The 18,541-nt window shown below is 49.5% G+C and overlaps 1 protein-coding gene across 1 annotated transcript in view; it reads right to left on the bottom strand.

Moving 5' to 3' along the window:
- Positions 1-1,888: 1,888 nt before the first annotated feature.
- Positions 1,889-18,541, bottom strand: part of ZNF496 (zinc finger protein 496) — a 38,589-nt gene continuing 21,936 nt past the window's right edge. The window contains exons 7-10 of the mRNA XM_045567433.1: positions 11,921-12,053; positions 11,280-11,387; positions 10,072-10,185; positions 1,889-4,601 (exon numbers count right to left, since the gene is read on the bottom strand). Coding sequence (XP_045423389.1) covers positions 3,859-4,601; positions 10,072-10,185; positions 11,280-11,387; positions 11,921-12,053 — 1,098 coding nt within the window. The 3' untranslated portion in view covers positions 1,889-3,858. The remainder of the gene's footprint in view (positions 4,602-10,071; positions 10,186-11,279; positions 11,388-11,920; positions 12,054-18,541) is intronic.

Raw genomic sequence — 18,541 nt, 5'->3', positions numbered from 1 at the left:
TCTTGTAGAGGCTACCAGCACACCTGTGATATTCTTGGCTATAGCCAAGATGTGTGAGGTGGGCCTCTGGTTCTTCCCATTTGTATTTAACATGTATTCCTGAAGAATATGTTTTCCCATCCCTTTCTAAGAGAATTTGGCATCTTCTCACAGGGAATTTCCAGGATGTCAATGTACTCTGGTGATTACGAGGGCTGTCCAAAAAGTATCCAGCCATTGTTAATACTATTTTTCATATTACAAGGGCTGGATACTTTCTGAACAGCCCTTGTATATACACATTAATAATCATGGCCCTGACTGTAGGCTATGTTTTCAAGAGAGGATAAAGCCCCCAATCAGTATTGGATGGTCTAAACAGTTAAGGATGGACCCCTGGGCTTTGCCCTTGATGAGCTTGTGGTCCCTGCTAACCAGCCCACAGATGCTGGGCTATGGGCGCTCTGCTGCGTGCCCTGGCTGTGGGCAGGGCTGCAGGAGGCACCTGGTTGTCCAGTGGTCCTATCAATACGCCCTTTCCTCTGGCCAGTCTGCCTTAAGCAAGTTTTCTAAACTGTAGCCTTGTTGCATGGAACACTGGTGGGCATTGGCCATCACTTTTGAGACCAAACATTATCAATATTTGTTGCTAACAGAAAAACATGTCTGGCCTTGTTTGATGGAATTGGGAAAGGGCTATCATTATCACCAAATGTCCTACATAATGCTGCAAGCAGAAGTGCCTGCATCTGGTCCAAACTTTGCTTTTGGCAGAGGACAAGAAACCATCTCACAAGAAGAGTGACTTGGAGAAGATCTCCACAGGCTTGGACTCTCGCCTTCTCTTCCATTTGTCATGGTATGATTTAGGACGGACAGTGGACCTTCCCACCACTGGCCTCCTTTTGTTTGTTCTTCCTAGCTGGGGTGAGAGGTGGGGAGATAGAGGATACCAGGAAATGCCAAAGGTTGGGTTAAAGCAGTGATGTAAGAATGCAACCTACCTCCAGTGAATGAGAAACAGTCGTCACTTCCTCTGTACTTTGGGGAGGGGCAGATCAGGTGACTGGAACTGTCCGAGCCTAAAGGTCTCACAGGACACCTGACACCCACCCCTCTCAGCTGTGCTCCACATTACCTTTTCAATGAAGCCTATCACGAATATTAATTCTGTGAGTGAGTTTTTATTATGCACCTGTGGGTTTGTGGGAATGATGCCAAGGGATCAGGGGAACAAGGAGGGAGGATGTCGGGGTTCAGCCTGGATGGCATGGTGGAAACAGAGCTCCAGTTGGCCTGCCAGCCCCTGTGAGGAGGGGAGAGAGGAAAGGGACCCAGTGTGTCAGCTGAGGCCAAAAGTATCAATGGCCAAGAGGGAAACAGAGACCAACTTGGTCCAGCTGCCCCGCACCGGGGCGAGGGTGTCAGGCTGGAGGGCTGGCAGGCCTTTCCCCAGAGCAGGTAAGCCACCTGCTCCTTCTGCATGGGGTGAACCAGGGAGTGGAGCTCCATTACCCAGGAGGGTTTCCAAGTCCAGAGGAAATGTGACTTCTCAATTACTGAGGTGACTTTGTTGGCTTTGGATCAGTGATGGGGGCCTCCCTGACATCTGGTGGGGACTCAAGAGACAGCCTCCTGTGGGCCCCAGTTCCATTACATTTCCTTTGTCACTTTCTCATTTAGGATCTGGTTTTACATGTAAAATATACTGGTAAGTACAGCAGTTGTTGCTCTTTTAGACAAATGTCTGGAGCAGGAGGGTAAATAACCTTCCCAAGGCCTTGGAGCTGCTGGTGGAAGTGGGTGGGGTAAATGTGCAGTCTGCCTTCTAGTTGGAATGTTCCCCTCCCTTGGCTTTAAAGATCTGATTTCTCCCTTATCCAGGCAGATCAATACAAGAGACAAACTATTTAGAAACTAAAAGCCTCAACAGTTTATTTCTTGTTCAAAGTATGGCCAAATGGTTTTATTGCATTTACTATTCCTGGATATGTAGATGCACCTACACAGAAACAGTGATTGTAGTTATAAAATCTTTTAACTTTCTTATTGGGTTTGGAGCAGAGGCTTCTTGATGTGAAAATTATGTGGGTGACAGAGCACCAGGCACCTTGCATTCACTTACCCAGGCTTACTGCCCATGGGGGGATCTGGTGTACACAGCACAAAATACCTACCTGGGTGTGGCTTTCAGATTCAGCCACTGCTACATTCCAGCCTCGACGCCTCCTCATTGCTGACCCTAGCTGACATAAGCAGTCTTCCAGGAACAGTAAGACCACATTTTTGGTTGCTTGAGGTTTCACTACCAATGGTCTCCCACAGTCCAGAACCCCAGGCTATGAACTTTAAAGGCGTAAGATCTTCCATGCAGAGGATACCAGCCCTGAGTGCAGACGCTTGGGGCTGAAGCCTGCCTTCAGTGGAACCGTGAGCAAGCTAACTGGTTTGTAGTGACTCGCGTGAATCAGTAATGACAGCACACTGAAGGATTAACTGGAGTTGTGGGTTGAATTGTGTCCCCCTAAAATTCCAATGTCGAAGCCCCAACCCCTAGTACTTCAGAATGTGACTTTATTTGGAAACAGCCACAGCAGATGTAGATGAGGTTATACTGGAGTAGGGAGGGTGGGCCTAATCCAGCATGACTGGTGTCTTTATACAAAAGGGAAACTTGGACACAGACCAGCCATGGCGAGAGCACCGTGTAACAGTGAAGGCAGAGTTGGGGCGATGTTTCCACACACCAAGGGACACCAACAACTGCCAAGAAGGCACCCGAAGCTAGGACACGGAGCAGGCTCTGCCTCACGGCCCTCAGAAGGGACAAACTGCTGACACCTTGACCTGGGACTTGTAGCCTCCAAAACTACGAAAAACAATTCATTTCTGTCATTCTAAGCCACGCGGTGTTTGGTACTTTCTAACAACAGCCCTAGGAAACTAGCACAACCGGTACTCTAAGTGTCCACAGAGTAGGACGTCATGGAAGATTCTGTTCGGGGCTTGGCTCACCCAGACAGAACCCTTCATTAGGGGCTGAGCTCCATATTCCTAGACAGGACCGAGTGGGAGGAGGGATTTAAGTGCCTTTTAAATGATGACAACTCCGTTTCCATCCCACAAGCATTCACCAAGGGCCTTCAGGGTACAGAGACAAGACAGTTTGGGGAGGGTGTGCAACATAATTTAAAACACAAGCTTTGCCTTCCATGAGCTCCTGGTCCCAAACAACCAGCCGCCAAGGCAAATCCAAAGGCATGAGGAGCTTCCACACCTCAAGGAGCTCTGGGGCTTCCCACCATGGACTCCAGGCCCAAAGGGCCACCTGGTAATCTCAGGGTCTCTGCAGTGCTCCTTGCCTGTGGGCCTGACGGTCAGGGACCTGGGCTCAGACTTCTGGTGCCATGACATGGCTGTTGTGCTTGCAGGCACTGCTCCGGGCTGCGCCTACAGGTCCTGCCCGCCAGTCACCCTCCAGCAGCCACCCTTGAACTTCAGAATCCGCCCCTAGTGTTTAGACAGGGTAGGATGGGAAGGAGTGTACTGAGGGGCGGTTGGTGACCGGGAGGTTGCTGCGACAGGAGCAACGCAGTCCCCTCCATGAGCTCTGAGGGCGTTTGGCGGGGGTCCCTAAGACCCGACACACCGGGTACGTTGAAGCTGGTAGTGACGCCCCTCCCTGTTTTTTGGCACAGCAGAAACAAAACACACTCTTAGTGGCCGCTCTCTCATTATCTGTGGGGAGGGAGGGGACTACCATGGCACCACGCAAAAGTTGGGCACTACCTGAGAGCAAGGGCAGGAGGAGGTGCGCCCTCTGGCCCGGGGAGGGGCCGGGCTGGGGCGCGAGGGCAGCACCCGCCCAGGGGCCGCGGCTCAGTAGGAGTTCAGAGCCTGCTTGGACCGGCGTTTCATGTGCAGGCGCTCGTGGCGGAGGAGGTCGCAGTTCTGCTTGAAGCTTTTGACGCAGTACCGGCACTGAAAGGGCCGGGCTTTGTCCTTCGGGTGCAAGTAGCTGCGGTGCCGGACCAGGTGGTCGTGCCGCTGGAACGCCTTCCCGCAGTCACAGCACTGGAAGCTCAGCTTGGCCTTGCCCTTTCCCAGCAGGTGGCTGGGGTCCTCGCCAGCGTCCTCCGAGGCCCCCTGCCCGAGTGTGTCTGGCTGCAGGTGTATCCGCCGGTGCGAGAGCAGGTGGGAGTTGAGGCGGAAGCTCTTCCCGCAGGAGCCGCACCGGTAAGGTTTCTGAGCCTCGTGGGTCTCCAGATGCCCGTCCAGGTCCTCGCTGTCACTAAACAGCTCCCCGCACACGGAGCACTCGTGCGGCTTCTCCTGCTCCTTGCGGCTGCGCAGGTGCCGGATGAAGTTGACTCTCCAGCGGAAGATTTTCCCGCAGTTCGGGCACACGTAGCACTTCTTGGAGGAGGTCTGCACCTCGCCCCCCGCCTCGGCACTGCTCCGGCGGGAGGCGGGGAGCCCCCGCTGCTTTTCCGCGGGGCTCCCCGGCTCTTCAGTGCAGTACGGGCTGTGCTGGGAGTCCTCGTCCCCAGAGCTGGACAGGACAATCTCGATGGTCACTTCCTCCTCGAGGCTGTGCTGTAGGGATGGTGCGTCGCCTCCAGCTACAGGAAAGCACGGTGCAGGTTAGTGGCGCTACGTCCCAGCCCTTAGGAATCTGACCCAGGAAGGTCCAGCATGGAGTCCAGAAACCCACGCTTTTGCAAGGCTCCTTGGGGGCCAGGGCGTCCAGCCAGTCCTGCAGGGGCCACTGGTGTAGCCCGTGAGAAGGAAATTCTTAGCATGGGCCGTGTGTCCAAAGCAGCCTAGGGACCTCTTTATCCTCTCGCTCCCTCTTCCCAGCCATTTCCCCCTAAGCCCCACCGCGACCGTTTTATTCTCTAGTCACTGAGAACCACCCCCCAAGCCCTAAGAGTCTGTATTTGTCCGTGTAAATCCTTGACCATTTACACATTATTTATTACCACCTTACTTAACCAGGTACAGGGAAAAATTCTATCAGGATATATGACAGTACTTGGGAGAGAGCGAGACCTCCGTTCTATACACGGAGTTCCAGGAAGGTGCCCGCTACCATGCTCTGCGCACTTAAATGCTCCAGGGACCGTTCCAGACGCCTGCCGTGGGCAGCCCCATTTGCGCCTGGATGTTGTTATTATACCACGTCAGGCACACAAACAAACTAGGGCATCTGTCCCAGGGAGGAGGGTTGGAGTGGTACTCACGCCCTGCTGGGCTGACATTAAGGCTGCTGCTGCCCAGGGTCACTGAGTCCCCCCAGCATCTTCCCCTCTCAGTGTCACCGCACGTCTGAGGCCGCCCAGCGCTGATGGGTAGAGATGCTTCAGACTTTCTAACCGAGGCTGAAGCAGGCTCAGTGGGTCCCGAGTGTGTGACGGTGGAAGGCGGTACCATGGGGAGGGGTGAGCAGGCAGCAGGGAGTCCAGCCGGAGGTCCTGCCCTGTGGCCCAGAGCCCATCACACTGGTGGCCTCTGTTTCCTCACTTCGTAAAATGTGGAACTCAGGTCTACACCCAGCCGGGGCGGGGGGCGGCGAGGTGCTGAGCCCTCCCAGACATTAGTGAAAACATGGCTGGTCTGGCCTTACTGGCTCGGGGGCGGGGAGGGCCCTGGCCGGTCAGAGCAGCTTAGGGCAAGTGCAGCTGGACAGACAGAAGCAGGGCAGCAAGACCCAGAAGCTACCAAGAGCAGGGCAGTGGGAGACCTGTGGGGCATTAGTCCCTCAGTCAGAAGGCAAAGGAGTGGGGGTCAGGGGAAGGTGAGACTGCGGGGCGGGCCAGGAGCCTGCCAAAAACCCATGCAGTGTCCGAGAGAAATCACCAGATGAGGGCTGAGTGTGTTTCATGCTCATCTGTCCTCTTGGTTTTCTAGTTTCTGGGGCCTCCTTCTAGCCAGACGGCTTCTCTGAGCTTGCGTCACTCCATCTATAAGGTGAGCATGGCACTGGCAGCCCAGCGTTCCAGGTTGCTGGTGGGGTAACTGAGGTCGTGCGTGTGACGTACTTTGCGGGCCTCATACGGTGGACAAGTGGAGGGTCTTAACTAAACTTTATCAGCTCTCGATGAGAAGACACCTGATCAGCAGTTTGCCTCTGGTAACTGTTGATGGAGTTTGGTGGAGGAAGGAAGAACAGTGCTATAGTGGACCACTAAGGCCTTGTCTGCTACCTGGGCGAGGGGCGGGAATTACGACAGCAGCAGGGCGTGCTACGGGCCGAACTGGGCCCGCCTGAAAACTCATATGTTCAAGTCCTAACCCTTCGTACCTCAGAATGGACTGTATTTGGAGATGGGGTCTTTTAAGAGGCAGTCAAGTTAAAACAAGGTCATAGGAGCAGGCCCTAATCCAACAGAGTGGTGCCTTACAGGAAGAGGGAAGACCCTGTGAGAACACAGCAAGAAGGGGGCTGTCTCTAAGCCAAAGGAAAGGCCTCGGAAGAAACCAGCTGACAGCTCAGGCTTGGACTTGTAGACTCCAGAATTGTGAGAAAATAAATTTCTCTTGTTTAAGCCGCGCAGTCCGTGGTCCTTTGTTCTGGCAGCCCTGGTAGAAACCAGCACAGACTCTGGCAACAGGAAGTATACGTAGGGGTGATTTTAGAACTAGGAAATGGGTCAAGGCTAGAAGAGTTTTGAGGTACATGTTAAAAAAAAAAGCCTTGAAGAGATGGTTGGTAGAAACATGGACATTTTCCATCTGGTGAGAGCTCAGACAGAAATGAGGAAGATGTTACTGGAAACTGGAAGGAAGGAGATCTTGTGTTTTGTGGAAAGTAGAAATTGTAAGTGATGAATTTGGATACCTAGCTGAGGCGTTTTCTAAGCAAAGTGTTGAAGGCATTGCCTAGTTTCTCCTTGCTGCTTATAGTAAAATGAGAGAGGAGAGAGATAAATTAAAGAAGGCATTCTTATGTAAAAAAGAACCAGGACATCAAGATTTGGAAAATCCTCAGCCTCTCCATATTGCAGACACACAGCGTACTCTGGAAAGAACACCGAGAGCATGGCTGCAAAATCACTGCTGAAGCCATAATGTGCACAACTCACGGACCCAATCAACCATCTCAGGAGCAGGCGGGAACACAGACAGGGCTATCCAGGAACAATCGAGGGAAGACACTCCAGTCCGATGGCTTGGACCCCGTGAACTGCATGGGAGGGCAAGGTTTCTGAGAATTTTATACCAGCAGAAACCCTGCCAACTTGGACTGAAGGGAACAGAGATGGGGGGAAATGAAGGACTGCGTCAGGCTGCTGGGATTTCACAGAACCGGCCAGTAGAGCTATCTGGCTGCGAACACGTATTATCCTTTGACAAAAGGGAAGAATGATCCCAAAGGCGGCTCAGTGGTTACAGGGCTGCCATTGGCATCATGGGTCCAGAGGGCACAGGTCAGGGGAATGCAGGCATCACCTCCTGACTTTCAGAGGGCAGGGCTGCCACCCTCATGGGCCTGGAAGGTGGTAACCTGGAGAACAGAACTGAGCCAAAGATTCTTCTTCCAAGGGAATTTGCCCTGTGGTAGGTTCTAGACCTGAGTGGGACCATCACCCTTTCTTCTCTCTAATTTCTCCCTTTTGGAATGGGGCGAATTGACTGTCAGGATAATGTTAGGAAAGACAGGGAAGAGTTTTTGGTCCAAATGCCAAAACATATATTAAATCACTTAATTTTTAACAGTAACTCTACAAGGAAGCTATAACCACTATCTCTGTTTTATAGACAAAAAATTTAAAGCAGAGAAATGAAGTTGCCCAAGACTGCAGAGGAATTGAGCCCAATGTGGGTGGAGGACCAGAGCCTGTGGCCGCGAGGGCAGCAGCAGCCAGGCTGCTGCGCGTGTCCACGGGGGCGGGGCAACCTCGGCCATCGCTAACAGCTCAAGAAGGGCACTCTGTGGGCTGGAAATAAACGGTTTCCTGCGAGCTGGAGGGGTTGAGAAAAAAGCAGGAAGGATAAGAAGCTAGATGTGAAAAACCAAAATGATAAAGGCATTATTAAAAAAGCATAGAATAGTCTTATAAAGTTAGGATGGGGAGGCTTTTCTTAAGCAAGACATAAAACCAAAAAATGATGAATAAATGTATTTACATTTTAAAAATATAAAAAACACTTTTATATGCTGCAAGACACATAAACAAAGTTTTAAAAAATCGAAGAAACTACGTTTAAAGACATAAGAGGAAATAGACTCAGACCCATAATTTTCAGTTTCCATGAATCCATAGAAAAAGCAAAGTATGGTTTGGTTACGTGAAGTAAGAGCGTGGGTCTGGAGCCCGACAGACCGGGTTCAGATCCTGGCCTGCCACCCCCGGCCTGCGTGCACTGTGAGCACTGGACCCGGGCAAGTGACTGCAGCCTTTGGGGCCTCGGGTGCCCCAGCTGCAGAGAGGGGACGGTCGGCACGCACGTCAGAGGTGCTGTGAGGACACAATGCACAAAACCATGTGAGCACTTTATTCTGGTGCAGTGCTTGGGGCATAAAGAGAGCTTAATAAATGTGAGTGGGGGCTGGTCCCACAGGAGTGGGTTATCAGAACTTATTAACATTAGTGTCATCAAAGTTGGTATACAATCCCCCACTGCTACATCTGACTGGCTTTAAAAAAAAAAAGAAAAACAAAAACAAACCCCCCAAAAATGTGGAATGGAAAAATGCAAAAAAGAAAAAAGGACAAATGAATATTAAAAAGGCAATTCACAGAGAAAACACAATAAACAAAAAAAGATATTCCACCTCAGTGGCAGACACAGTAAGGCTTTCATCTGACTGGCACAAACTGAACAGTTTGGGCAAGTCCTGTTGAACGTGGGCAAGGAGAGGCAGACCCTTCACTGGCTAGCGGTGGGCATGGGCTGGCAGGAGAGGCCTTTTCGGAAGGTGAGCTGGCAGGAGCTGCCAAAATAAAAATGGTGCCTGCTCTTTGAAATCCATCATCCCTACCCCTTCTCAGGTAGCAAGCGTTGGCTTCCTGCCATTGGAGCAGATGCTGCGTCAGAGCTCGGGAAGAGGAGAATGGAGTTGAAAACTCCCCTGTGTCAATGAACATCCACCCACCTTCTGGAAGTACGCTGACAGGGCTGAGGGACACACTCCGGGCAGAGAAAGGCCAGAGAAGATTCCAAATGCACTGCAAACAGCAAGTCTGCATCCAAACGGACAGTGGGCCCCTCATGCTCTTTAGAAAACCAGGGGTGGACATCGGTGCTTGTGGGGAGGGGTCTCATCCTTTCAGATCTACCACACCATAAAATCCCCTTTGTCCCCACAACAGGGGCCAAACACAAATGGGTACGTGCCCTGCACGGGGCTAGGTAAAAATAACACAATCTTGCCTTCAAAAGCATCACAGGTGAAAGAGATAATGTGTGCATGTCAGTCTCCACAGCTGCAGAAAACCACAGCGACACAGCGGGTTCGAGCAAGAATCAGAGACTTGGGTTTGGTATTTAGAAGAATGTCTGAAACTGAGGATGTTAAAAACAGCAACAATTTAGTCTTTGCCTCTGGAGGTGGTGACTTTTACCAGGATGACTCAGCGATGATACTGTGGCTATCCCTGAGGGGAGTAATGGAACACGCACTTTCCAGAAGTTCCTTGCAGTTCTGGCATTCCAGAAACCTGCTGTTTAATGCCAGGGCTCTGTCCCAGGATTCTGGCCATCCGTGCTCAGGGAAGAAATACACTCTCTACAATAGTGCTGCCTCAGCATCCTGCCTCAGGCTACCCAGGAAGGCAAGGAGGGAGAATCTGGGACTGGGAGTCAGCTGGAGAGAGACCCCAGCAAAACAGGACCAGGGCAACAGCTGATAACGCCACAGCCGCGGTCAGCGGTCAGCGGGGATCTCGGAGAGTTTAACTCCTCACTGTACCGTGCCCCACCACTGCCACCACGCACACACCTCCACGCCAGACACAAACACACACCACCCGTACCACACGTGCACACGCCCCACAACCACCCCCCACCACGCACACGCACACAGACACGCCATGTGCGTGTCCACACAGGCACACGCCCCTCCACACGCCCCAGACCCTCCTTTACCTGGGCAGGCGCTTTGAGCCGGCGATGTCTGTTGGCAGGTCTGGGACTCTGGCACCTGCAGCTCGTCCCGTTTCCTTCTTTCTTCCACCTGGAATGGCTGGAGACTTGGAAGGTCTTTCCAGAGGAGAAAATGGAAAAATGGATTTGTCTTGTACCTACAGCGCTATCTGGGGGAAGTATCTGAATAGATGCCACGTCGTGATCTGAGGGTGGTCTTGGGCTCCCTCCTGGGGCCTGGCACAGGGTGGCCACTCAGTAAGTGTTTGCTGAGTGAATGAACTTGAAGGCAAAGTAGGCCAGCTCCATGAACTCGGGTTCCGAAGCCAGACAGAATCAATTCAGATCCTGGTTCTGCTCCATCTAACTCTGCGGCCAGAGACATGTAACTGCCCCAACCCAGAGGCCGTTTCCACTTTCTGTGGTAGGTTTTTAGGTACCACCACAGGGCCCTGTTTACCCTGTATATGCTCCAGTCTGCCTGCGCAGACCCTACAGGGCAGAGATGGGACGGAGCCACCAGGCCACACCGAGGCTCTGGATTCCTGTTCCTGGTGGGGATGGGGCACCGGGACCTTGTCTGCTCCGTGCCAGCTCTGGGCCCCAAAGGGGAAGCAGGTGCGGGCTGCTGCCAACTCTGTACACAGCTGTTTTCCCCTGAAGGCGCAGATGCTTCCAAACACCAAGGCATGGAGGTTACAAGTTCCAGTGACACAGAAAGCCTGGAAGAGGACTGGAGACTGCCACTGCTGAGCCCCAGCACCTCCCCGCGCTTCAGTGTCCTCACGCAGCCCTGTATAAAGCCGCATGGGAGGACTGACAGGTGAGGCATCTGAAGGGACTGTGCTCGGTGCCAGGTTGAGAGACTCCCTCTCCAACCAGGCTTGTCCTGGGTATCTGACTCTCAGAGCGGCCACTGGATCATCAGCACAAGCCAGGTGTTACTTATAGGCAGAGGAAAGAAATTCCTATTATTTCCTAGTCCCTGGTAGAGGGGGTACAATCCCCATACCTGGCAAAATTAAGATCGTCCTGATTCTTTCTGGGGAAGTCAGGGACAAGGCAAGACGTGCAAGACAAAGACAGAAAGAAGCGAGGGGGACAGGGGAGGCATCTGGGGGCCGCAGAGAGAAGCCAGGGAACAGACCTGCCTCTCTGGCTGGCAGCAACCTTCCCCCACTCTTCTACCCAGCTCTGGAATCATTACTCACCCAAGTAGGAGACCTGGGGCGCTTCTTTCCCCTGGAGGTCCTGCAATTCTGAAACCTGTAGCTCGCTCTCCTCTCCCTGGGAGAGATCTGGGTGCGCAGCTGGGTCGTCTGTTCACAAAAAAAGGTAAAATATTTGTTTACTAGTGATCTGCTCCTGCCAGCAACCAGAGCGGGCCCAAAAGAGAGAAGGTGGAAGGATGCCAACAGGCCATGCCTATCATGTGTAAAGCGCGCGTGAAAAGAGAGGATAAGTACAAATAATAGGAGAAAAGCGAACACGTTCTATCTGGTTTTGTGTGACAAACAGCCAGGTGAGCCCAATCCACATGTGGTAAGATGGCAGACCGTGGTCAGATGACCTCCCGTCAAGGATGGGGGTGAGCAGACAGATCTGACGTGGCTCCAAGTTCCCTGATTTTCCCCCCGTTTTTAGTAGAGACGGGGTCTCGCTCTTGCTCAGGCTGGTCCCAAACTCCTGAGCTCAAGCGATCCTCCCACCACAGTCTCCCAGAGTGCTGGGATTACAGGCATGAGCCACCGCGCCTGGCCCCAGTTCCCTGATCTTATGGGAAGAGGTTGACTCTTGCTCAGAGTGAGAACCCTAAGTTCCCTGGTCTGGGGGTGGGGAGGTTAAGTCTTACTCGGAGGCATTGAGACCCTGCAGTCCTCTTCAATGATGAACTCTCCATAGAAGCCAGTCTGGGCAGGGTCTAGGAGGGACCAGTCCTCTTCAGAGAAGCACAAGATCATGTCCTTGAATGGAGAAGCCCGATTCTGAAACCACAGAACAACAGGGATGGCTCAGTGCAGTGACGAGGTAGGTGTTAGTCCATTCAGGCTGCTACACAAAGTACCAGAGACCGAGTGGCTTATAAACAGCAGAAATTCATTTCTCACAGTTCTGGAGGCTGGAAGTCCAAGATGGAGGCAGACTGGGTGTTTGGTGAGGGCCCGCTTCTTGGTTCAAAGACAACTGCCTTTTCATTATGTCCTCACGTGGTAGAAGGGGCCAGGCAGCTTTCTGGGGTCTCTTTATAAGGACACTAATTCCATCATGAGGGCTCTGCCCTCGAGACCTAATCACTGAATGGGGCAAAGGCAATATATATAACCTAAACATCTGTATCCCCATAATATGCTGAAATAAAAAATAAATAAATAATTTAAATAAATTTAAAAAAAAAAGACCTAATCATTTCCCAAAAGTCCTACCTCCCAATATCATCACACTGGCAAAATTCAACATATGAATTTTGGGGGAGACAGAAACATTCAGACCATATTACTCTGTCCTTAGCCCCCCCCAAATTCGTATCTTTCTTGCATGTAAAACACATCTATTCCATCCCAAGAGCCCAAAAAGTTTTAACTCCTCCCAGTATCAACTCAAAAGTCTTAAGTCTAATGTCTCATCAAAATGTTGTCTAAATCAGATATGGGTGAGACTCAAGGTATGAGTTTGGCTAAGACAAACTGCTCTGCAGCTGTGAACCTGTGAAATCTGCCAGAAAAAAGAAAACCTAAAAGAAAAATTTTCTGAAGTGGCCCAAGATGGCTACAGTTTGGACAGAGGGTAATAAAAACGAGGCCTATTAACAAAAGTCGAACTCTCACTTGCAAGGCTGGGGTTTGTCAAATATTTCACTGACAGGTACTGATTACAATTTTGTCTGTCAGATGAAGCACAGAGGCAGGATAGAATTAATCATCCCTCCCCAGACCTCAAAATGCCTACATACTAGTTAACGTTTTACCCGATATAGGTCAGCCACATATTTGCTTTGTCTTATGTACAAAGTCATTTAGCACCAATCAGAGTTGTAAGAATGCCACCTCGGCTTCACTCTCCCCTTCTCCCACTTTCTATGAACAGAACGTAAAAATGCTGAGCCTCACGCAGCCCGTGCCGGGACGCATTCTCAGTTTGCCCTGAGTCCACGTCTCTGGGTTACAATCCTCACACTTGGCTCAGAATAAAACTAACTTTGATCTCTTTAAGTCTATAGTGACTATTATTTCGAATTCTGGTCTGTTATGTGCTTCCAAAACACAATGGTGGCACAGGCATAGGATAGTAAACATTCCTATTTCAAAAGGGAGAAATAGAAAAAAAGAAAAGGAGTAGCAGGTCTCAAGTAAGCCTGACACCTACAGGGCAAACATTAAACCCCAAGGTTCAAGGATAATCCTCTTCGGCCTGATGCTCTGCCCTCCAGGCCCTCTGTGTCAGAGGTCCTGCCTTCCAGGTGGGACAGGAGTCAGGTGGCTCTGCTCCTGGCTTTGGGTGGCCCCACACTCTAGGTGGCTCTCCGTGGTGGCCCCACCTCTGTGCCTCTTTCAGAGGTCCAAGGCTCCCTTGGGCTGGAACTGCACTGATGACTCTACCAGTCTGGGGGTGCAGGGGTGGGAAAAGGGGGTTGCTGTGGCCCCATGCTTGCTGGAGCTCTTGCCCTCTGGGCCTGTGATGGCAGGAACAGTCCTGATGATTTCTGAATTGCCTTGGGAGTCCTTGTCTTGGACAGTAGCTCCTAGCCTCAGCTCAGATTTCCCAATCCGATGTGCATTCCGCTACACCTCTTGTGTTCTCTCCTCAACAGGCTCTCTCATCCCGTTCAACATAGATATGGTTCCTGATCTTTAAGTTGTGCTCCCCTTTTGAGTGGCAATTCCATCTTTAAATCATTTCTCTCTTTTCACATTTTACAAGCTGCAAACTTGCTTAGATATTTCCATAGCCAAATATCCAATTTCGTTGCTTGCAAGTTCTACCTTCCACAAACACTAGGACATAAACACAACTCAGCCAAGTTCTTTGCCAATGTATAACAAGAACAGCTGTCCCTCTAGTTTCCAGTAACATGTTTCTTGTTTCCATCTGAGACCTCATCAGAATAGCCTTTATGGTCCATATTTTTACCAACATTCTGTTCACAACCACTTAGTTAGGTATTCTTTTTTTTTTTTTTGGAGACAGAGTGTCACTTTGTTGCCCTGGCTAGAGTGAGTGCCGTGGCGTCAGCTTAGCTCACAGCAACCTCAAACTCCTGGGCTGAAGCAATCCTACTGCCTCAGCCTCCCGAGTAGCTGGGACTACAGGCATGCGCCACCATGCCCGGCTAATTTTTTCTATATATATATTTTAGTTGGCCAGATAATTTGTTTCTATTTTTAGTAGAGACGGGGTCTTGCTCTTGCTCAGGCTGGTCTCAGACTCCTGACCTCGAGCGATCCACCCGCCTCGCCCTCCCAGAGTGCTAGGATTACAGGCGTGAGCCACCGTGCCCGGCCCCTTAGGTATTCTTTAAGAAGCCTGAGACTTTCTCTACAGATCTCCTGTCTCTGTGAGCCCTCACCAGAATTGCCCTTAACAGTCTGTTAGGCCAGGCACAGAGGCTCACACCTACAATCCTACCACTTTGGGAGGCCAAGGCAGGAGGATCACAGGAGGCCAGGAGTTTGAGACCTGCCTGAGCAACATAGCAATACCTCGTCTCTACAAAAAATTGAGAAATTAGCCGGGTGTGGTGGTGTACACCTGTAGTCCCAGCTATTCCAGAGGCTGAGCCAGGAGGATTGCTTGAGCCTGGGAGTCGGAGGTTGTAGTAAGTTGTGATCTCACCACTGCACTTCAGCCTGGGCAACACCCTGTCTCACAACAAACAAGCAAAAGTCTGTTCACAGCAACGTAGGCTTTCTTTAGCCTGCACTTCAAAACTCTTCCCGTTATCCAGTTCCAAAGCTGTTTCCACATTTGTAGGTATTTGTTATAGCAGTACCCCCACTTCTTGGTACCAAGTTTCTTAGTCCATCTGGGTTGCTATAACAAAATACCATAGACTGGGTGGCTTATAAACAACAGAAATGTATTTCTCATAGTTCTGGAGACTGGGAAGTCTCTAACCAGGGCGCCAGCACGGCCGGGTTCTGGTGAGGGTGCATTTCCTTGTTCCTCGTTTCATTATGTTCTCACACGGCAGAAGGGGAATGGCAGCTCTCCGGGGCCTCTTTTCCGTCTCTTTCTTTCTCTCTTTTGTATTCAATTTCCTCTTCACAGAATCTTGGGCCTCTTTTATAAGGGCACTAATCTCATTCATCCCACCCCATAACCTAATCATCTCTGAAAGCCTTTTAATACCATCACTGTGGGGGTTAGAATTTCAACATAAGAATTTTGAGGGAATGCAAACATTCAGACCATAGCACTAGGGGAGAGGGGCGGGGCCCAGGCTCCGGGGTCCATGCTGCCTCATAATTCCTACCCTGAGAACTACTTCACGCCTGCTTTGTTTGGCAGAATCCAGAGAGTGGATGCCTCATGGGGTGGCCAAGGATGTGGCCACCAACAGGCCTTCCTATTCAGGCTGCACACCCACAGCTCCCACGGTGGGCTGCCGGGCAATGTCCACCAAATTACCAGTGTGCTCACCCTTCACTGCAGAGATTCCATTTCTAGAGTTTACTTTGTATGTGTGCAATGTGAGGTCTGTATAAACTCCTTCACTGCAGCACTGATATAACAGTTAAAGACTGAAAACAGGCTGGGTGGGGTCACTCATGCTTGTAATCCTAGCACTCTGGGAGGCCAAGGTGGGAGGACTGCTTGAAGTCAGCAGTTCAAGACCAGCTTGAGCGACAGCGAGACCTTGTCTCTATTAAAAATATAAAAATCAACCAGTCATGGTGGTGCATGCCTGTAGTCTCACCTACTCAGGAGGCTGAGGCAGGAGGATCGCTTGAGCCCAGGAGTCTGAGGTTGTAGTGAACTACAATGATGCCACTGCACTCTACCCAGGGTGACAGAGTAAGACTCTGTCTAAAAAAAAAAAAAGACTGAAAACAACCTTCATGACCATCAACAAAAGAAATGATTATGTAAACTACCAAGGGATGCTCATATATGTTAGAAAGGGTGAGGGCTTCTCTGTACTGAAGAGAAATTCTCTCCAAGGTATATCGTAACAGGCAAAGCCCCTGTGCAGAAGGGAGTTTGGACTGCCACCACGTTCAGAAGTCGAGAAGGTCAGCTGCTTCTGAAGACGGAGCTGAGACCTTGGGGTTAGGTGTAGCAGGGAAACTTTCTAATACACTTTAAATAATGGACCACGGGAGTGCATAAAAAAAAAAAACAATTTTTAACTTTTAAAATGATGGTACATCCATATAATACCAGAAGACCTTTATACAATTAATCGGAAAGGACTTCAAAATAAAATTTTTATAGAGAAAAAATACAATTTGTAGGACTTTTGTATTACTAACATCTATGTGAAAAATAAAAAAGAAACAAAATAGAATAATTTTTTAGACATATGTCCTTGCATCTGCCTAAATCTCTGGAAGACTGCCGGTTATTGCCAGATGGTTTCCCTGGGTGACAGTGCCCAGGCATCCGGGACAGGGCTGGGAAGGAGAGTTTTCAATGAATGTTCTCTGGTACCTTTGTACTCATCCTTCTCCACACACACACTTTTTTCTTTTAAACTAAAACCCAGGAAAAATACAGAGAGAAACTTTGCTAAATATAAATTGTGTCTTTACATGTCAACTCTCAGGAATACAAGAGAAATTCAACAGTCTTCCATATATTTACAACTATTATTGTGTGTGTGTGTGTGTAAAATCTCATCCAAGCAGCAAAGATCGGAAGCATGATGCACGATGCTGCACTGTCGCTGAGAATGCAGGAAAATGGGTCCTCAGACACACTTAGGAGAACGCACGTTTATAGACAATACTTGGGAGCATGTAACAGAAGCAAACTCTGAGATCCAGTAATTCATCTGCAGGAAATTTTCCTAAGGAAATAATCAGAGATATATGCAAAGATATGTAAAAGGACATACAACACATTATTCCATGGAGGTTACTTCTCTTCTTCATGTTTTTCCCTAGTGTCTGAGGATTTGTTCTGAGCATGAGTCATTTTTAATGCATTATTAAAAATGGTGATCAGCCTGAACAGGAGCGAGCCTTGTCTCTACAAAAATTAGAGAAATTAGCCAGGCATGGTAGCACATGCCTATAGTCCCAGCTACTCGGGAGGCTGAGGCAAGAGGATTGCTTGAGTCCAGGAGTTTGAGGTTGCTGTTAGCCGTGGTGATGCCACTACACTCTAGCCCAGATGAGACAGCAAAACTCTATCTCAAAAAAAAAAATAAAAAAAGAAAAGAAACAAAATACTCATGTACCCACCACTAAGATTTAAAAATTGCTGCCATACAGTGATCTTAGATTTTCTTTGGCAGGGCGTGGGTGTCTCAGGTGGGACTGTGGTCTCTGAGCTTCTGTTCCCAGTCCCCCTGCCCTCCACTCTGGACATGGTGTTTAATATTCAGTGCATGCCTTTTAAATTCAACAACATCTGAATACAGCTTGAAATGATATCATGATAACATTTAAAAAACTGTTCTGTTTGATTTCAAGTGTTAAACTTGCGCTATACTCACCATCACGGTTAAGATTACTTCACGTCAGTACAGGTGGGTCTAGCTCGTTGACTTAAATAAATGTGTTCAAATTCAGAGTACACAGTTGATTTTACCCATTCTCTATCAATAATGTTTAGGTTTCTTCCAGTATTTTGCTATTATAAGCAACAGTTCAATGAACTCTCTTGTCTATCTGCCTTGTCCATATGTAAAAGTGTCTCTAGTGTATACATGTAGGAGAATTACTATCCTAGACCACTGGGAACACATCTTCATCAATATTAAATATTTCCACATCATTCTTCAAGTGTAGTACCAAGTACACTCCCAACAGCAGCACACTGGTACCCCTGTCTCCAAACACCTTTGCCAGCACTGGGTGTTGTCACGTGTCTGCGACTCTGGAGGTGCCCTGGGTGTGCAGCAACCATAGCATTATAACTCCTCTTTCTCTGACGGGTATCGCCTCACGGGTTTATTGCAGAACTGGGTTTCATCTTGTTTGAGATGCACATTTATTTTCCTTGTCTATATTTCTAGTGCATTTTTTTAAAAATTGGCTTGTAGTTTTAAATAGTGGATATATTTCACTATTATGACAGAAAGGATAACACTATCTCAATTTTAAAAAGTTAAATATGGCCGGGTGCTGTGACTCACGCCTGTAATCCTAGCACTCTGGGAGGCCGAGGCGGGTGGATCGCTCAAGCTCAGGAGTTCGAGACCAGCCTTAACGAGACCCCGTCTCTACTAAAAATAGAAAGAAATTATTTGGACAGCTAAAAATCTACATAGAAAAAATTAGCCGGGCATGGTGGCACATGCCTGTAGTCC

This window comes from Lemur catta, chromosome 13 (assembly GCF_020740605.2).
Source record: "Lemur catta isolate mLemCat1 chromosome 13, mLemCat1.pri, whole genome shotgun sequence".
NCBI classification, from domain to species: Eukaryota; Metazoa; Chordata; class Mammalia; order Primates; family Lemuridae; genus Lemur; species Lemur catta.
The sequence above is the reverse complement of the archived record's forward strand: the minus strand, read 5'-3'. Positions and strand labels throughout refer to the sequence as shown.